Source organism: Nothobranchius furzeri, chromosome 14, assembly GCF_043380555.1.
Source record: "Nothobranchius furzeri strain GRZ-AD chromosome 14, NfurGRZ-RIMD1, whole genome shotgun sequence".
NCBI lineage: Eukaryota > Metazoa > Chordata > Actinopteri > Cyprinodontiformes > Nothobranchiidae > Nothobranchius > Nothobranchius furzeri.
In genome coordinates, this window is record NC_091754.1 from 21,407,839 (window position 1) to 21,428,010 (window position 20,172).

Consider the following 20,172-nt stretch of genomic DNA (forward strand, 5'->3'; position numbering starts at 1 on the left):
ATTAGCTCTGGGTTAGCCAGGGTTAGCTTCAGGTTAGCTTGTAGCTAGTTAGACAGGGTGTCGTCAGTTGATCCCAGCCTTACAGCCCCACCCTCAGCTCCACCTCTCTTCCCTTTTTTGGAAATGGGCTTGACGGAACCTGTGACACGGTCAAAATGGCGGTGGTGGCCACCTCCCATTTTAGTACAAAAATATGTTATTGGAGCCTATGGAAAGGAGATGTCCAGTATATTTATGTCGATGATGTTAACACAAGTACTCAACAGAACAAAACAACAGTAAATAAAAAGTTTAACAAAACAATATCTAACCTGCACAACCTCTAACGAGGTTGAAAGTCGTTTAACAACTCTTACGCAGCCTAATAGAGTCATTTTGGCCTGACTTCATTGTAGGTGAGGCATCAGCTGAATAGCATGACAGCCAGGCAGATTTCCACCTCTTGTTATCACTGAGCGTGCAAGTGTATGTGCTTTTTCCAGTGCTGAATGTGAGCTTCCGTACACCCAGACACTTGTCACTTTTTTGTTTTGACTTCAGCTGTTTTCATTCCACGGTTTCCTGGTCCATCAAGCATTTTGGGCTGCTCTCACGCAACGGGAAGATGTTCACTTTTGTTTTCATTCTCTTGTTGTGCAGGAGTTCTGATGGAGAAACTCCAGTTGTGGCGTGTGGTGTTGCTCTGTAGTTTTGCAGGAAGTTGTTCACAGCACTCTTCCAGTCTTTCTGCATGTGTTCAGCAGTCATGATAGTCTCTTAAAGCACTCTATTCCACCTTGCTACAGCACCATTTCACTGAGGATGGTAAGCACTGGTGCACAGGTGACATTCCCCACTCAGCCAGGAAATCTGTGAAGGAGCTGGAGAGGAACTGGGGACCACTGTCAGTCACCACATAGTCAGGATTACCCTCTCTGCTGAAAACAGAGCACAAAAAGATTATAACAGCATCTGCCATCACATTAGGTGAAAATGTAACCTCCAGCCATTTGTGGTGATAGTCCATCAATGACAAATGACAAATTTACAGAAAGAAGCAATGTTTTATTATGACTTTTCAAAGTTTTAATAAATCTGTGATCAATCGAAAATCTGTTGATAAAGTTATTTGCACTAAATTCATCTCATATAATTCAGCAATTTTATTCTTGACAGTTTCAGTACCTACTAGAATGAGCCGATTCAGAGCTTTGTCACTTTAAAGTGACAGTGTGTATTTTTCCTGGCGATAGGGGGCAGTAGATGCCTAAATCATTGCAAGCAAGCAGTATTTTTGTGTTGAGTAAGACCTTACTAATGGATGACCATAAGGGTCAAAAAGCCCTGGGGAGTGCAAACTTTAGCAAAATAACAAGCACATCAGTCTCCCTTTCATCACTGGCAACAAGTGAAGAGCTAAATGTGTAAAACAACAACATTTAAGAATGACAAAAGTTTTGTAACTGTTTGTTTTAAATCAGTAAATGCATTTTGTCCTGTAGCAGGAAACAAGGCATCTGATATGGCGTCGCCCAGAGACTTTGACCTGCTCCCATGTATTTTAGACCTGAATTGTGTGGTTATGTTACAAAGTCACCAATATTTTTCAAAAACTTTTTGATGGATATTTCCAGATATTAATGGTAAAAACTACACATTGTCTCTTTAAGAAAATAAGCAGAAGCTGGCAATGCCCACTCATCCCTGCTTAGACTGCTGTTAGCTGAGAAGCTCCAATATTCAATAAGAGCTTGGAGTAGAGCCGCTCCTCCTTCAGCAACATCTTTCTCTTGCATGTGAGAGGTGGTTCTAAGATCATTTCTACATTTGCAACATCACAAACAGGGGCATTTTAAAACTGCTTGTTTTAGGTACATTCTTCCTAAATCCAAGCACTGACAGGAAACGGATAGACATATCGGAATTTTTACAGAGGTAGCAGAGACCCACATGGCTGCACAAAAGGATGCAAAAAGAGATTGTCTTCTTTCTTTAGATTTAACACAGTGAAGTAATTAGATGTTTCTGTACCTTCGGCTGACATGTTTCGGCCGGAACTTCCGCCTCATCAGAGCCGCAAGCTGTTTGTGGCGTCACTTCCGTGACGTCCATACCTGACGGTCAAGAAAAGAGCGGTACACCCAAAAAACAAAATAGCAGCTGGACAAAAATGCTGTGCCATCTACAAAATACCATGTAATCTCTGGAGTAAAACATACATAGGAGAAATAGGATGCCAACTCAACACGGAAAACAAAACATCAGAAAGAAAGTCCGAAAAAAGGCATACAAGAGCAGCAAAACAGGAAGTGGAAAGTTCAATTTAAAAAAATCTGTGGTAACGGATCAATGCACAAGGGAAAAACATATAATGGATTGGGACAGCACACAGATCATAAATACAGAGCAACAAAAATACAGAAGATGGATTAAGGAAGCGATAGAGATAACAAGAAGCAGACACAACACCACGAACGTGATATCAGCATGAAGGATGCGGGCAGCAAAGTGCGATGTCGTCCTCTGCTGCCCGCACATAAACGGAAGTGGCGCCACAAACAGCTGATGGCTCTGACGAAGGCAGAAGTTTTGGCTGAAACATGTAAGCCGAAGGTAAAGAAACATTTTTTTTACTTCACTGTGTTTAATAAGAAAAAAAGAAGATAATTATGAATCAACACACAGACTGAATATACAGAAGAGATGCAAAAGTAGAGTTTTGCTGTAAGTCCCCTTTAATCAGTTAATCCTCCTCAGATCATTGGAGACCAATTTTGTTGGAAAAGTCAACAGTTATATACTGTAGATGTCTGATAGTTTTCTATTTAAGGTAACCCTCTCACATACAAATTAATAAAAAGATTAAATGCAAATCGCTTGCTTTCTTTGAGAAAGTTCCTCAGACGAGAAGGGAAATTTCTTCAGAACAAATTACATTATTTGGTTGGAACCAGTTGAGGTGGCTCAGGTGTCTAGTCAGGATGCCTCCTGGACTCGTCCATGGTGATTTTTTCTGGGCATATCCAACCGAGAGAAGGCCTAAAGGAACACCCATGGGCACACTGGAGGGTCTACGTCTCTCGGCTGTCCAGGGAATGCCTTAGGACACATGTGTCAGACACAAAACCCGCGGGCCAGAAGTGGCCCGCAGAGCATTTTATGTGGCCTGCGAGATAAATATCAAAAATATATTAAAACTGACCCGCTGGCCGATTTAACCGCAAAGACTACAATTCCCATGATGCTTTGCGGCGTTAGCGCGGAGCCGAAGCGCCCCCTCCTTTGTGTTTTTTCCAGGGTCTGCTGCCAGTGTCTGCAGCTCCTCTGTCTCGGACAAACTAAACACCTCTCACTCAGCGCCGAGTTCACTCAGCTATTTGCCGACGTTGAAGCCCAGAAACGGAGATTTTAACTGTTCAGTAATGTGTTCACGACTGAAAGAGAAAGTTTTCCAACTAACTTCCAGACAGAGCTGATATAACTCCAGCAAGCAGCGACACGCTCAAATCAGCATTACTCTGTGGCTGCTGTAGTTTTTATTTTTCCTCCCCGACACACAACAACGTGGTCAAGCTGTTCAGACATGTTCATCAGCACAAACCTATGTGAGCACCTGTTGTCATCTAATGTTGTCATTATTATGATGAAGATGAAAAAAAAAACAACAGGAGTCTCCTCCTCAGAAAAGCTCAACCCCATGATGCAGGTATCTGGCTGGAACAGGTGAGCATCACAGTAAACCAGTGGAGCAAACTGAGATTTAAAAATTTTGGTTTTATGCTCTTTTTCTGCTCCAAAACATGACAGTTAACAGGTGAGATGTTGCATTTTCATTTAAGATAAAATTCTATTTTTGTTTTGCTGTTGGCCCGTGAGAAAAGATTTAACTTACATTAAACAGGAAGTGGAAAGGCTGCAGATAGATGAATAGAAAATCCCTTTATTGTTCCTCAGTGGGGAAAGCAGATGTCACAGCAGCGATGACACTTATTACAGGAGAAAAAAAGGAGAATAAAAATAAGAAAAATGAATAAACAACAAGAAAACATAAATCCTGAATAGATTTTAAAAAAGCTGATTATACCACAAGTAATGAATACCACTGATGCGTTTTATTTAAAATGGACTTGCTTGTGTGTAATATGGTTATTCCACATTCAGTGTTAATGCAAAAATAAGTTTGTTTCCAAATTAAAAGGTTCAAAATTGCATTTATGTTGATAAAGAAAATGTACAAATTTGCCGTCACTTTTTCAAAAAATATTAAGTTTGGCCCGTGACTTCGCCCCAGATTTTCATTTCGGCCCAATGTGAGTTTGAGTTTGACACCTCTGCCTAAGGATTTCCCCAGAGGAGCTTGCCCACGTGTATGGTGAGAGGGAAGTCTGGGCCTCCTTGCTTAAGCTACTGCCCCCGCAAACAAAATCTACGAAATTGTCAATCCATCTCAGGCTAACAAATGTGGTAAATGAGACGAACAACCATTGCAAACACTCACATGCAAGGGAGGCTCTAGACTGTGGGCACCTGCTTTCTTATAATAATAATAATAATAATAATAATAATAATAATAGATTTTGTTTGTTATGCACTTTAGATTTCAATGTAATCTCAAAATGCTACAGAAAGAAATCAGAAACAATCTAAAGAAAATTAAAAACGTCGTAGTCGTCTTCCTCCGCTTATCCGGGTGTGGGTCGCGGAGGCAGCATCCCAACTAGGGAGCTCCAGACTGTCCTCTCCCCGGCCTTCTCCACCAGATCCTCCGGCAGGACCCCAAGGCAATCCCGGACCAGATTGGAGATGTAACCTCTCCAACGTGTCCTGGGTCGACCCGGGAGCCTCTTGCCGGCAGGACATGCCTGAAACACCTCCCCAGGGAGGCGTCCAGGAGGCATCCTGACCAGATGCCCAAACCACTTCAACTGGCTCCTTTCGATCCAGAGGAGCAGCGGTTCTACTCCAAGTCCCTCCCGACTGTCCCACAAGCAGAGAGTCTTGGGACTAACAAAAAGCCAACCCCAGTCCTCCGCCTCTCCCCCGGAGCAACTCCAGCAAAGGAGAGTGTCCAACCCCTCGCAAGGACTTGGGTTCCAGTGCCAACGCTATGTGTCGAGGTGAGTCCGACTATATCTAGCCGGTACCGCTCAACCTCTGCCACAAGCTCCTGCTCCTTCCCCGCCAGCGAGGTGACGTTCCATGTCCCAAAAACCAGTTTTCTTGTCCGGGGATCGGACCGCCAAAACTACCGCCTTGGTCTGCCACCCGATCCACATTGCACCGGACCCTCACAGTTGGATGAGCCCAGATGTATCCGGTTTGGGCTGGGCCCGGCCGGGCCCCATGGGCGAAAGCCCGGCCACCAGGCGCTCGCTCATGGGCCCAACCCCAGGCCTGGCTTCACGGTGGGACCCTGGTAACCCTCCGGGCCGGGTACTCCGACTCTTTGTTTCAACGTCCATGAAAGATCCTGTGAACCGTTCTTTGTCTCACCCTTTGTTGGGTATTTTTATAATTGTACCTTTTTGAGGCCTAAAAGATGCCCATTTTGTGTTATTAACACTTCATGAATCTCTGTTTTTGCCAACTGTTGCTGTTCATGAAAGGTTGAGCAAGGATGTTGATTGTGGGTTTCCAACTGAAAACTGTACCTCTGTAACCTGAGAAGGCCTGCCTTCTCCCCCATCCTTTGCTGAATAAAGCCCCTGGGAAACTGAGGAGACTTGGGAGTGACGTGGGGAAGCCTCGGAGGATGTTCCTCTGTGTTAACTCTCCATATTTTGGGGACTCAGGGTAAAATGTCTTCCTTGTTGTCATGTGTGTTTATTTCAGGTTCCAGGGTTATGGAGATTAAATATTACCTAACATTCTGGTCTCCTGATGGAGATGATGCGGGTATGCAGAGCTGGTGAGGTGAAGGCTTTGAGGCTGGAGCAGAGTGGGGGCTGGTTGGTTGAGTCCAGCTTCTCGCATGTTGATTCGCGCACATGGACATTACAAATAATCAAGATTTACTCTCTCTCTCCGGGTGTGTCATCCTTTAAGGTAATATGGGATAAAATTAATTACCTATCACCCTTCACCTAAGACCAATTTGTCATGGGAGACCCTACCAGGGGCACAAAGTGTCCCAGACAACATAGCTCCTAGGATCATTAGGGCACTCAAACTCCTCCACCACGATAAGGTGACGGTTCAACGAGGAGAAAAAAAACAATCAATAAAAACAAATAAACAATACATTAAACCATATAATGCTAAGTTAACACATGGAAAAACAACAGCAATACCAGTCAGTTTGAAAAAGCCTATGTAAATAAAAATATCTTCAGATGTTTTTTAAAACACTCAACACTCTGAGGTGCTCTCAATGTTTTAGGGAATGTGTTCCACAGGCATGGGGCTGCAGCTTGAAAGGCTTGATCTCCCATGAAAAGAAGTTTTGTCCTGTTGCAGGAATTGAGAATTTCTAGAGCGAAGATTTCTTGAGGTGATGTGGATAGTAAGGAGCTCTTTAAGATAAATAGAAGCATTTCCTAGCTTGTATCTAATTCCATGGGGGATTGGTGAGAGACTTCAGTACAGGTGTGATGTGGTCTTACTTGTTAGAGACACACATGTCAGAAAACATTACAAACATTTCCTTTAAGTTAAGGGTGTGAATGTGTGAAGGACTGATTGTGTTGTAAAGTGCCTTGGGGGGTTCCAGGACTCTCGAATGTGCTATATCAAATACAGGCCATTGAAGTCTTTTTTATATTACTGTATTACAACAAAAATAATAGCAGTTTAGTTACTTCAGATGCAGTAGCTTTTCGTTTATTTCAAATTTTTTACTTTTTTCTCAAAAAAACAAACAAACAAACAGATGCTGGTCACACTCTAATTTAACACAAAATACCTGCAAACGCCTTTAAATGGTCTCTCGCTCTGTAGGCTACATAATCATGGAGAATATTTCTGACTTCGCAGTTGTCCAAAAGACGATCATTGACACCTTGCAAAAGGAGGGCAAGAGACAAAAGGTCATTGCTAAAGTGGCTGGCTGTTCACAGAGCTCTGTGTCCAAGCACATTAATAGAGAGGCAAAGGGAAAGACAAGATGTGGTAGAAAAAAGTGCACAAGCAATAGGGTTGGACACACCCTAGAGAGAATTGAGAAACAAAACCCGTTCAAAAATGTGGCAGGAATTCACAAAGAGTGGACTACAGCTGGGGTCAGTGTAAGATATGAGCTTCAACTGCCGCTCTCCTTGTGTCAGGCCACAAGTGTCTCGCCTGGGCCAAAGACTAAAAGGACTGGACTGCTGCTGAGTGGTCCAAAGTTATGTTCTCTGATGAAAGAAAATTTGGCATTTCCTTTGAAAATCAAGGTCCCAGAGTCTGGAGGAATAGAGAAGAGGCCCAGAATCCACATTGCTTGAGGTCCAGTGTAAAGTTTCCACATGTGGTTTGGGTTGTTGTGTCATCTGCTGGTGTTAGTCCATTGTGTCACCAATTAACCTAACATGCATCTGTTTGAGAGCAAAGCTAAAAACCAACCTATGCATGCACAATGAGAACACACAAACCACTGCACAGAAAAACCACAGCTGGGTGTTGAACCAGCAATAAAAAAATACTTGATAAATTCAGCAAAATTTAGTTATTTCACTAAACATATGAGATTGACTCATTACATGTAATGCAGATATTTCAAGCCCTTGTTTTTTTTTAAATCAAAATGGCTGCCTGCTTATGAAAACCCCAAATTCTAGTTTCTCAGGTGATGACAGGCTGCAGCTTCTAGGCTTAAGTTCAGCAAGTAAAGTGCTGAAAACACCTGGAAAAATATGATATCTGCAGAGAAGTGTGATTAAAGGGTTTTATCAGAACAAAGACTTTGCTTTAAACATCCTTTAAATTCCGATTTTTTTCCTAAACATTATTACAGTTTTTTGCTTTCCTCAAAAATTATTTATCTTTCAGAGAAAATTGAAAATATTTTTTCTACATTTTTACAGTGAAAATGTTTTTTCCATATCTTAGAATATTGTGGAACGTTTCAATATTCTGCTCAAAGTGTCACACTCTAATCAGCTAATGCACCTACAACACCTGAAAAGGGTTCCTGAGGCTTGGATGGTCTTTCAGTCTAAGTGGGATTATTGAAAATACGTAGACTTTTGCATCATAGCAGATTTTTGGAGTTTCACCAACTAAATTTGATGACCAATGTACTCAGATGCAGATGTCTGTGAGAAGGTGGGGGTGTTAGCCATTAAAAGGACATAATCACCAGCTGTGCAAAAGTTAAAGCGATCACCCAGACGGAAACCATCTGGGGTTCTGTTAAAGAAAAGCCAAGCACTCCTTCAGAGGCCTTTTTGTTTGTCTGTTTACCCAAACAATTGTCTTTTCTTAATTGAGGATGCCATCTAGTGGCAATCTTTTGCAACTACAACTCAACCATGCTCAGCGTGCTGCTGACCTAATTAACCTTGTTTAAAAATAACAATATAATTTGAGCAATAAAATAAAACCCAAAAACATTTAAATACGTTCTGACAGTCCGTTTAATTCCTGTTTTATCTACCTGCAACTTTGATGATTGTTCATTGTAACAAGAGATTTTCAGAAATATGGTTGTTTGTACAAATCAGAGTAATTATGGAGCGATTTTAAACGTGTTCATTAATGAAAATAAACTCCCCTGCTGGTTCACATCTCCCAGTGAAGAAAACTAAGCTTCCCCCCCCCTTAAACATTATTACATTAATTTTTTTATTGTGTCACTAGAACCAAATCGGAGTAAATTCAAATAAATTTCACACATTCTGCTGAAGCTTATGATTATTTTTGGTCTTTAGAATTATTAAATTAATTAATTCAGCTCGAGCATTCCTTTATGCGAGCTGTGGTCGATAATAAGCAGACTAACTCATGAGCTGTTTAATTTTCCACTCAACAAAATTAAACAGCGCCTTTGATGAATTGCTGTAAATTAGAAACGTTGAATATCTTTCATCAGAAAACCTCTTGGGTCGTTGGAAATGACTTTTTTGGAATTTGTTTCTAATTGGCTTTCCCACAGTGGAATAGTTTTGTTATAATTATTTGTTTTGATTAACTTCCTGTGCTCGGTGATGCTTAAACATTACTTAGACTACTGAGAAATTAACTCTCCCTGTTATAAATCATAAAAATGATAAAACACCTGGTGTGAGAGGAGCAGCGAGGGGGAAACCAGATAAAACATTTCAGTAAATTTCTCAGTTTTTAGATTTTAAGGCACAGCAAACGTTCGGTTTCCTTTATGCAATTTAGACTCATTTCCAGGTAAAATGAACCCCCTCACTTCCTGTGACTCCAAACTCTGATTCATTCTGTTTTATTTTATTTTTTCTTCTTCTGAGAACTTGAACGAGGGAAGCAGCAAGTTTATTACCAAGGACAATAGTCGGGGCTTCGCTTCCTTCGGAGGGCGTGGAGCTGAGCCAGACTGCTGCTCCTTACACCCTAAACGTGCCGATCCAAGAGCAGTTAAATGACACTAAAACGTTTCCTCGCTGTGATCTGCTTTAATGACACGAGAGACTGCAGCTTCTGGGCTCAAGTTTAGCCAGAAAAGTGCTGAAAACACCCGGAAAAATAAGATAACATCTGCAGAGATGCGTGGTTTCGCACGGTTCCCTCATGAATCACATATTTTACATTTAAAGGAAATTTAATATATTTTTATGTTTACATTTTATATTAACGTTTTATTTTGTTATTTGCGTATTTTTCTCTCATGACACTTTATCTTAATATTGCAGCGGTGCGCAGTGGGAATACGGAAAGCGTAATTGCGCAGTTGGGCCCAATTTGGCGTCTATAAGCAGCTAAACTGAACAACTATTTCTGTAAATAAAACACATTTTAAATTCCCACACATGAATATTTTTATGTCACCTCTGTGAAAATGCAGTTTCCACTAGTTCCAACCCCCACAGCTGTTTTGTCTGTTTGTTTCGGAACACTCTTTTCTTTCGCATATTTGAACATTTAAAGTCCTGAATATTTATTTTAAGCTATAAGGTGTTTAATTTCATAAAAGGATTTCATAAAGTCAGATTGGAGGATTTTATTATAATAATCATCCACCAGCTGAATATGAGCAAAAACAAAAATAAGCACATCACGATTTTCACTTTTAATTGGTGCTAATATTAGTTTATTGTCTGAATTTTTTCAGAAGGTGAAAAAAACAAGATTTGGTTATTATTGGACCTGTTACTGAATTTTCCTTAAACACAAACATTATGTGTGTGTGGAGCCGAAAAACACGCTGGAATGCGCGTTTTGTGTACATTTTAGGTTGTTTTTGTCAACTGCGTTTGGATTTCAACACGAGAACAAAGAGCACCTGATCGTTGCGTGAAAGAGCCATTTGTAGAATAAAATGTGTAGTAAATGTAAATAATAGGGTGAATTCGTCAGGAAAAGTTAAAAGAAGGTCGGTGGTGTCCGAATAACGGTAAAGCTGCTCCAGTCACGTGACCTACGCAATGGTTTCCTCTAAAATATGAGGAAATGGAAAATTGGGATTTTAAAAGGTATTTTTAATCCCTCTCGCGCTGATGTTTATTTTTTATTTAAAATTTTCTTGTAATCAGTGTGTTTTTCTGTAGCTTCCAAAACAATAATATAACCAAATGAAGATAGAGGGGAATTAAACGAGTGTATTCAGTAGTTACTTTGAAAATCATCCCGTGGATTATTTTTGCAGCATTGAGAGCAAAGGGTGGGGCTGGCAACATATTTTGCATGTCACGTGACGTTGTATTAACAAATCAACAATTGCCTTCCCTTTATTCTTCAAGAGTTGCTAAAGAGCGCACGAGACGCGTTTTTAGAAGGGAGCTCCATGGAAATGTGTGAGCGGAATCCTTTAAATGCCGGTTATGTTGGATCTCTGCTGAATTTCGCTCCTCCCGACTCGCTGTATTTCCCCAATTTGTGCGGTAATGGAGCCCACATACCCGGGCTGCATCAGCTCCCATGTAACAGGAGAGAGGTGTGCACGCACCCGTGGACTGCCCCAAGTTCGTGTGCATCTGCAGCACCTCCGGCCCAGAACCGCGCGTTTGGAGGTTTCTGTCCCCCGCTTGTGCCAAACTCGTTGTCTGTGAACTGCTCCCGCGGCCACGTCAAGACGCATCTGGAGGAGAACGAGGCCCGGTGCTTCCAGGACTCAAGCCAGAAAGCAGAAGGATCAGATGGACAGGATGAACCCTACGCCTCGGAACAAGGGCTCCGGGGTTACTCCGAACTGGACCGAGGTTTGCACGGCTCTGGGACACGAGATTCGGATTCAGGTCTACTAAACGGAACCAAACAGGAGCTCGATGAGACATCATCAAGCAGGGAGTGCTCCAGGGCGACTTTTGGCCAAGGTTAAGTATGTTAAAGCGCACAGGCTTCTCTTATTCATGCTGTTTATTTAATCATTTAAGATTTTTATGTAATTATGAGATAAATAAAACACAAGCTTTTACTTTTTACAGTTCATTTGTTATGATAAAATTATGACTAGAAATCGCATGCATTCATAAAACGTAATTTCTTGGCTAGACATTGTGGTATTCTATTTATATCTTTTATATTGAACCTACTGCTTTTATGTCCCAAATGGTCTTTTCTCAAGACTTCAGTGTAAAACTCAATCATTTCAGAATTTTTCCCCCAATATTTTCCTAAAAAAAAAGTCTGTTCTTCTATCCTCAAGATCCTGAAAGTCAATTTTCTTCATCTTAACTTTCCCTTGAAATGATCTGGTGTTGAAGTGTCAACGTGTCTCCTCCTCCTCCTGCCAGGTGCCCCGTGGTGCTCGTCACAAGTGAGAACAAGGAAGAAGAGGAAGCCCTACACTAAATCGCAGTTAGCTGAACTTGAGAATGAATTTCTGATGAACGAATTCATCAACCGACAGAAACGCAAAGAGTTGTCAGACAGACTGGACCTGAGCGACCAGCAGGTGAAAATCTGGTTCCAGAACCGCAGGATGAAGAAGAAGCGGTTGATGATGCGCGAGCAGGCTTTCATCACGTATGGATGACCTTTGGACTTGATCCCGACCAGCTGCGCTAGAAGATGGCTCCACGTTTTTCTCACGTGTATCTTAAATAATTCCCACGATTTATAAATAAATAAATGAAGAAAGCAAAACCAACTGGATCATTTTAGACGGATGGAGGCGCTGGAAGGTGCTTCACTGGAGCGCACGACTATCACGCCATGGAGCGGATGTCTTCTGTCCGATTCTGTCAGTGTTACAAAAGCGCTTTTGGCTCATTTTTGTTTTCATTTCGCAATATTGAAGGAAAATAGTCTTTTTGAGGGAACGTGACCCAACAATGACTCGATTTTACGCAGACACATACAGCAAAGAGCGTTTTGAATAATAAAAAGCAGAATATATTCATTTTCAGTAACTTGCTGACTCTTAATGCTCGACACTAAAGCCTTTTTTCTTATCTAAACTAAGGTGTGAGGCCCATAATAGCGGGGTTGTGGAGGAAAAGGTTTGTGCTTTTCGGTCTCACGTGCAGTAAGATTATATATGGATTGTATGTGAATTAAATGCGGAATAAATAAATTTTACAATCAAAATATTGATACAAGCCAGAATTGTACCTGCATGTCATTTTTCTATTCTTTACCAATAAAATGTCATCTGTAAACTCGTTCTGTTTGGATGATGATGCACGTGCGTTTCTGTTGGATACAGTTTTGTTGTTGATATCGTAAATTGTCGTAAAACTTTCTGTGTCAAACAAAGAAAACAAAAATAAATGTATTGTCCAACAGCGCATCGTGGCTGCATCTAAATCATATTGATACTTAAATGATCAACGATTAGAACTTGTTCTACTCTAAATAAATAATTAAGCATGAAAGCAGAATTAAAAGAAAGGAACAAGCCGAGATGTTCATTTTTAATGTGGAAGAAACTGAAAAGTTGAAGACATTTGTAAATAAAGATCATTTTAAAAATGTTTCGTGTATTTTATGTGCGTTTGAGAGTAAAATCCAATGATTTCACATGTAATGCGAGCCTTTCAGTCGCCCACGAGCTGATTATGTTAGGCATCAAGTGTAAAAATGAGATTAAGAAAAATATTCTGCACCTGTTTTCAGTAAAAACTCGTGGTGAAGCAGAAGCGGATATGGTTTTGTAATCATAGCTCCAGTTATGTCTGCTGAGGTGAAAGCGCCATTGCGGGGTTGTAATGTGATGCTCCTCAGGTTTACACACACTGGTTGTACTAATTTTTATATAAACACTCAAAAGCATAATTTGGGAGAGAATACAGCACTCATTTAGATTAAAAAACCGTCGCGGTCGTTTCTATACTCTAATTTTCCTGTGCGTAATTCTTCCTTGCTGTGCGTAACGCAGCAGCAGCCATCACCATGCAGCTCTGACACAGTATGTCCGGCATGGTTAAAACATCATTCATTTATTGAGGATCTCGCACCTTTATAGCCTAAAACAGGTGAAGATACGCGCATTAGAAGTGTTTCAGGTGAGGACAACCGTTATATTTACCAAAAGGAGGCGATTTCAGAACGTTACGCTTAAGATGTGCAGTTTTAATGCATGTTTTAGTTGGTTTTATGTACAAAATAAAATAAAAAGTAAATTTTCAGCTCATGTGAGATGGTTTTAGAGTGGGTTCATCGTTGGGGTTTCTCGCTGTAAAAAACGTCGTCATCACCGCACTGCAGCTCTTGTTTATCCACTGCAGTCATAATCCAAGGATTATTTTTTCTTTTCCAACTCAAAACAAATTTCACGTCCGTCACCAGCTGACATTGCTTAATACGCTATTTACATACATTTGTTTTAAAGTATTTTGTGGAGCATTTATTTGTTGGTTTCTTCTCTGCCATCCTGCGTCACATAGCTCGGTCAAGTGGGGGTGCCAAAACAAAGTTAAGGTCAAGTTAGCATGACTACTCCTTCTCAATGTCTCAGCACGAAGATCAAAATCAATTATCCTTTTAAATATCTACCGTTTAAAATAGATGAATGTTGTTTAAGTTAATGTTAAATAGATGAACGTGCATATTTAAATTAAGTTAAGTAAAAACATTTTACGAGTTAAACAAAAGAGTTTCATCATTTCTTCGATTTTTCTGCTCTTTTGAGGTGCTTTTTTATTATTTAAATGTATAGAACTTGTGTTCTGCCATGGCTGCATGAAAACTTTTTAGACAATAGAGTATGCGCTTTTACATTTAAACATAAATAAATATGTCGGCACTGACGCACAAAGCATTATATGGAAACATTAGGCACACAAACACGCAATAAACACAAAACCAAAGTTTCAAAGGCAAGTCACTTTTTAACTTAATCTTGAAACTTTAAATACTTTGTATTCTCTTGAATCTCTCTGCGTAAAACCTCCATACGCGCATCTGCTGAATAGCGTTTACTTCAGAATTCCCCAGCTTTTGCTCCAGTTTTCAAAACAAAAACATGCTTAGCACACGACTGTTCCAGGGAACTTTGATGCAGTTAAAATAATCTTGCTCGCATTTAATAATAAAATCTTGACCCTGATAAGCATAAACAGAGATCTGGGTTTTCTTTTCCATGGTTTGCACTTTTTGAACAATCGGCGTTTCCTTTCAAATATATTTAATCAGTTTGGGACATAAAGAAGCATGAAAAGTACATACTCACATATCCAAACCACATATTTCTCCTTGCCTGAGCGATGAGCTATCCATTCCCCAGTGTTTTTACTTTATTTTTCCCACCGAGGAGGGGGAACACACTGCACGCATGGCTGCCTTCGTGCAATAAAAGGACATGGCCGCTGAGACTTGTTGGACGTCACCCACAGAGAGACATCAGACGGTCAAAGCCAGTTGTTTTTTACTTGGATTTACTCCTTGTTGTTTGAAAAACTCTAAAAAGAATACAAAGCTATTAAATACTGCACCCATTTATAATATAAATTAAACTAAAGCTTAACCTATGTTTAGGCGCGTCTGTCCTAAAACGCATGCGTAAAGTGTCACCATCTTTGCGCTTTTGAGCTTTCTTTGTTCCTTTTGTTGCACCTGAGTTGCTATTGCTGCAGGACATGTCATGATGAATTAAACGATTCGTGCGTGTGTGTGTGTGTGCGTTCGTGCGCGCGTGAGTCCGCGTGCGTGCTCCCCAAACATCGGTAATTATACGCAATGACGCTTGTAATTTCTTTGCAGGAACCAATTGGATAAATCACACATGATTCCGCGGGCGGATGACCTTGACAGTCTCGTCGAGCTTTGTTTCAATTGCTCAGACATTATTCCAAACTGTTGATACACACAGTACCACCACCCACCCCCTCCAATGTGCGCTAATATATTGACGCATTGAGTGGGTGTGGCTGCAACAATCATTACAGGAGGAAAATGATGCTGATGTAACACTTTCTTGTAAATATATTCCAGCGATGGTGCAAAAACGCGTTTTTTCATGAGATTTAAGGGAAAAAATGGCCTGAGAGGAGTTTCCGCTGCAGCCAGGGAGCCAATGGAGTCTCTTCTCTGAGCTCACATGGGGGACCCCCCCCCCCCTTTTTTTTTTTCTTGGGCAGTTTTTAATGACTGATATTGATGTATGGTAATTTTTTTAGCTGGATCACATGACACAATTACCTCAAGAATCGATCAAGATGTATTGCAGGTCTGTCTACGTTTCCGATTTTTTCTCCCTGCCGGGGTCTTTCCACGCGCCCGCGGTGCTACATGGACAAAGTTTAACACAGTCCGCCTGCCAACTCGATTCCTCTGCTGCAAAGAGGAGAAGGGAAGAAGAGAAATGACGGAATACGACGATCGCAGCTGCGCGTCAAACATGTTTTTGCCGAGCTGTACTTATTACGTCTCCAATCCCGATTTTACATCAGTCTCCTCCTTTTTACCGCAGAACACTTCGTGCCAGATTAATTTTCCATATTCCACTAACATAGCTCAACCTGTTCGAGAAGTCGCTTTTAGGGATTATGGACTGGAGCATCCCAAATGGCACTACAGGGGCAATTACGCGTCTTACTACTCGACGGACGAGATAATGCACCGGGAACTGATTCAGTCCTCAAGCAGTAGGGCGGATGTGCGTTTCAAAAATGAGTCTTTGTACGGCCACCACGGAGGATCGAGCGCGCAGTGCAACTTCTTCCCTGGCGTCGGCCGCAACGGAGTTCTCCCCCAGGGCTTTGACCAGTTCTTTGACTCTCCGAACGCAGAGAAACCTGTGAGCGCGGAGCTCTCAAAACAAAAGACAGACGCTGCTGCTGCTGCTGCTGCTCCGGGTGATGCAGCCATCAGCAACCAAAACGTCACCAAACTCGAACAAGAGAACGTGGAAGCGACTGGAAGCGGCGACAAGGACTCATCCTCCAACTGCGGCGACAGGATCAACCCACAAAGTCAGTATTTTCCTTTCCAAAACGGACAAAAAGTGTTGAGTTTAGTGTGCAGGAGGATCTGAAGTGCACGGTGTTCCACCCCAGAGACCGTGCAGGGTTATATGCTTCTTTATAAGCATGCAAAAGCTTTTATTTCCCTATAAGATCTACTTTACGGTTGTAAAGGTATTTACAATGGGAAACGGTTAAGCGAGCGTGCTTTAAGGTTTCCTTTTGCGTTCAGGAACAATGCAAATGTCCTGGATTTGATTTGGATCGATAAAGCATTAAATGAATCAGTGATCAATACATTTTTATGGGCAAAAGCTGCAGAAATATGTAAATAAACCACATCTTTCAGAGCCAAAACATGCATGACAATCAGTGCAATAAGATGTTTTAAAATGCTAATAGCCTCTATCTCAATGTGTGTGTGTGTGTGTGTGTGTGTGTGTGTGTGTGTGTGTGTGTGTGGCCTTTCAAAAGGCCTGACCATAAAAAGCGTATTTGACCATTTTTATACAAAATAATTTTTATTGACTTTCTTTTGAACATTTGAATAAAATGTCTTTTTTCTTCCTTGCGATTGTTTATTTTTTTGGTTTTTTTATTTTACACCACCTGCTTTTTTCCCCTCCACAGGTTCATCCACCAAGTCCAGGAAGAAGCGGTGCCCTTACACCAAATTCCAAATCCGAGAACTTGAACGAGAGTTTTTCTTCAACGTGTACATTAATAAAGAGAAGCGGCTCCAGCTGTCCAGGATGCTAAACCTGACAGATCGCCAAGTCAAGATTTGGTTCCAGAACAGAAGAATGAAGGAGAAAAAACTCAACCGTGACCGCCTTCAGTATTTTACTGGGAATCCTTTATTCTGATACATGACTTTGATTTTTCTTTTCAACACACACACACACACACACACACACACACACACACACACACACACACACACACACACACACACACACACACACACACACACACACACACACACACACACACACACACACACACACACACACACACACACACACACACACACACACACACAAAGAGGCTCAAACGACCTTATTTTGAATATTTTTATTTTATTTTTTAAAGACTGGTACTATAATAAAACGGAAACATATCCGCCATATTTTTATTCAGTGTACTTTAAATGTATTCTGCTTCATTTATTTCAGCAAATCTGTATTTTGTAATGATGTGCATCAAATGTACTCCGCTTCTTTTTATGTGTGCGCATTTATAAAAGGCATGTCTGTACGGTGTAGTGCGATACACAGCTTATGTACTATAGTTAAATCAGACACATGGAGCTTAAAAAACAACAAAAACATGGAATATTTCTTGCTTTAAACGTGATCGGTGGAGAAGTTTGGCGCTTGCAGGCTTTGTTTGTTTCTTTTGGTTTGAAAGAAAGATTGTTTGTTAAACCTTGAACCGTCTAGACAGAATAATAAAAGCAGCTGTAAAATTCTAAATAAGGGGCTATTGGACTACGGTGTCCAGCCCCCAGACCACATGAGGACTGGTCTTCCTTCCTGTCTTAAAGTACTTAAACTTCGGGCAAATTTGGAGACATTTCTGCGCGCTATGGTTTTTCTTTTTCAATTATTTTTCCTTCTCGTGACTATTTCTGTCCAGAAAACACATGAGCATGAGATGATGAGTAACATTTTAATTTAATAATCATTTAAAGCTTTTGTGTTTGTGCTTTTTAAAATTTTGATACAGAAAGTGCGTTTTTTTCCCGTCCAGTTACCGCAACTGCTGTTTGCAGTAAGCCGCTGCTGGCTCTGCAAAACCTAACAGATCTATACTTGAGCCAGTCGCTTTAACGATGATGGTTCATGTTTCTACTTTGTGCATCAGTGTGTTATTTAAAAAGGAAGAACAAACACTTTATCACAAACATAATTGGAAAGGGATTAGTGCTGAGATTGTGCATGTGTTTAATTCTGCAGCAGTCATTTCCCCAAAAGGCCGTCAGAGCTCTGAAGTTTCATTAGAGTTCAGCAGGGTTATCCTCACGTGAAGGGGCATCACCAGCTTTGAGGAGTGCTGCTCTGATTCTCACGTTATCCACACGAGGGCAGACTTCCAAATGAAATTTAGCATCAACTCCTTTTTTTTATTTCAACCCGTTTTTAAGTAGAATTTTTGAAACTAATGATTCAATTACATTGTTTTTATTTAAACAGACAAAAAGATGGAACAGCATCCGCAAATCTCAGTTCGTTTGATTGCACATTGAGATGTTATATTTCATTTTGTAATATGAGTGTCAGCCTAAATGAATGATATTATTCAGTAGTGCCATTCAGAGGCGCATCTTTATTTAAAATGGGTTGAAATTTCTGTGTTAAAATAAAATTAGTTGAATCATATTTCAGGTTTTTACTTTTTGAGATTCATCTGAAGTAAAAAAAAAGTTGTAAAATCAACGAAACATTTTAATAATAACACACAGTCATGTCAAATTTAAAGCTCTGCTCATGCAGTTAAAGGCATTTTACTCTCATGGTTTTTGTGCTTTAATTTTGGGACATTATGTAAAAATTTCCTAAAGTTTTTCATTTATTTCATTATTAAGTCTTAGTCTTGAATCATTATTATTATTATTATTATTATTATTATTATTATTATTATTATTATTATTGCTGGAAATTCATTTTGAGCTTTAAACATTTTGGAATAGTTTGTCAAGTTTTGTGAGCTTTTATTGTTGATTTTGTACCAGATGAATTTATTCCCACATTAAAACATTTGTTTTCACAGTTTATATAAAATAAATGGTCTTTTTAGGACGTTTTCATATTTCAAATCATTGGTTATTTAAAAAATAAACATTACCAAAATACATTGTATTGATAATAATGTTTAATTAGTTATTTTGTTTTGTTTGAAAACAGTGATACAGATCATTTGTGCACAACATACTCACATTATGCACGCATGTGTGTGTGTGTGTGTGTGTGTGTGTGTGTGTGTGTGTGTGTGTGTGTGTGTGTGTGTATTTTTGATTCGTGATTCCAAACAAACTTGAGGAGTGAGTGCAGAGACTTTACGTCTGGTCGTTATCACGCATTTACCTTCAAACACAAACAAAGACGCACTTCAGTCCTGATCAGCCCGCTGCCTCCAGCAGCTTCATTTGCATGCAGAGTAAAATCCACCCACGTGGAAACAAAAATATAAACGTTAAGGTTTAGAAAAGACACAAAGATTTATTAAATGTCAAAGTTTTGTAAAAGCAAAAACACTGAGGTTTACGAGGAGATTTTTTGAGTTGCGGGTGTTTAGATTTTATCTTAGGAGACATAATTTCACATTTTGCACCTTGAGCAAAACACTTTTTATTAAATATACCAGTTTGCCCAAATAAAAAACTATCAATATTTTAATGTTTATATAATCATTTATATTTTTCAATGGTGCATCATCACAAATGCCATTATTACATTTTGCACGTGATGAAAAGCATGGCTTCATGTTTCTAATTAGTGATGAAATCTAATTATCTGGAGCTTGTTACATTCCTACTTTAATCTTCTGCAGTTGTCGCCACTGCGCCATGCAGACTGCATAGCGCACACACCCACACACGCACACTCACAAATTCACATGCACATTCTGCGTTTTTGTCATGTTCCTCTCAAATAAATGCGCCGTAACGTCGTGACTTTCGCACATTTACACACTTCCCAGTTGAATGTTAATGAAAGTTTCTTGTGTTTTGAACCCATTTCTC

The 20,172-nt window shown here is 40.2% G+C and overlaps 2 protein-coding genes and 1 long non-coding RNA gene across 4 annotated transcripts; 2 read left to right on the forward strand and 1 right to left on the reverse strand.

The window, feature by feature from the left end:
* Nucleotides 1-710: 710 nt before the first annotated feature.
* LOC139062752 (uncharacterized) lies at nt 711-14,776 on the reverse strand. Of its 2 annotated transcripts, none has more exons than XR_011516301.1 (3): nt 14,696-14,776; nt 3,872-3,965; nt 711-914 (listed from the first exon to the last, which is right to left on the reverse strand). It is a non-coding gene; the product is annotated as an uncharacterized lncRNA (long non-coding RNA). The 2 variants fall into 2 exon arrangements; XR_011516300.1 differs by having other exon boundaries at nt 746-917.
* On the forward strand, nt 10,868-12,332 carry hoxd12a (homeobox D12a). Its single transcript, XM_015966462.3, has 2 exons — nt 10,868-11,396; nt 11,817-12,332. The coding sequence occupies exons 1-2, from the start codon at nt 10,868-10,870 to the stop codon at nt 12,056-12,058; spliced, it is 771 nt and encodes a 256-aa protein (XP_015821948.1). The 3' UTR covers nt 12,059-12,332.
* An 845-nt stretch (nt 14,777-15,621) lies between the features above and the next one.
* On the forward strand, nt 15,622-17,377 carry hoxd11a (homeobox D11a). The gene is given in 5 exon segments (XM_015966461.3): nt 15,622-15,633; nt 15,635-15,750; nt 15,752-15,785; nt 15,788-16,436; nt 17,058-17,377. Coding segments are annotated over 5 exon segments (1,047 nt in total). The 3' UTR covers nt 17,294-17,377.
* Nucleotides 17,378-20,172: the final 2,795 nt, after the last annotated feature.

Bases quoted from the DNA above. Each gene is read 5' to 3' on its own strand.
- hoxd12a (XM_015966462.3), top strand. From the start codon at position 10,868: ATGGAAATGTGTGAGCGGAATCCTTTAAATGCCGGTTATGTTGGATCT. The intron at 11,397-11,816 runs GTTAAGTATGTT...TCCTCCTGCCAG, and splicing joins CAGGGCGACTTTTGGCCAAG to GTGCCCCGTGGTGCTCGTCA.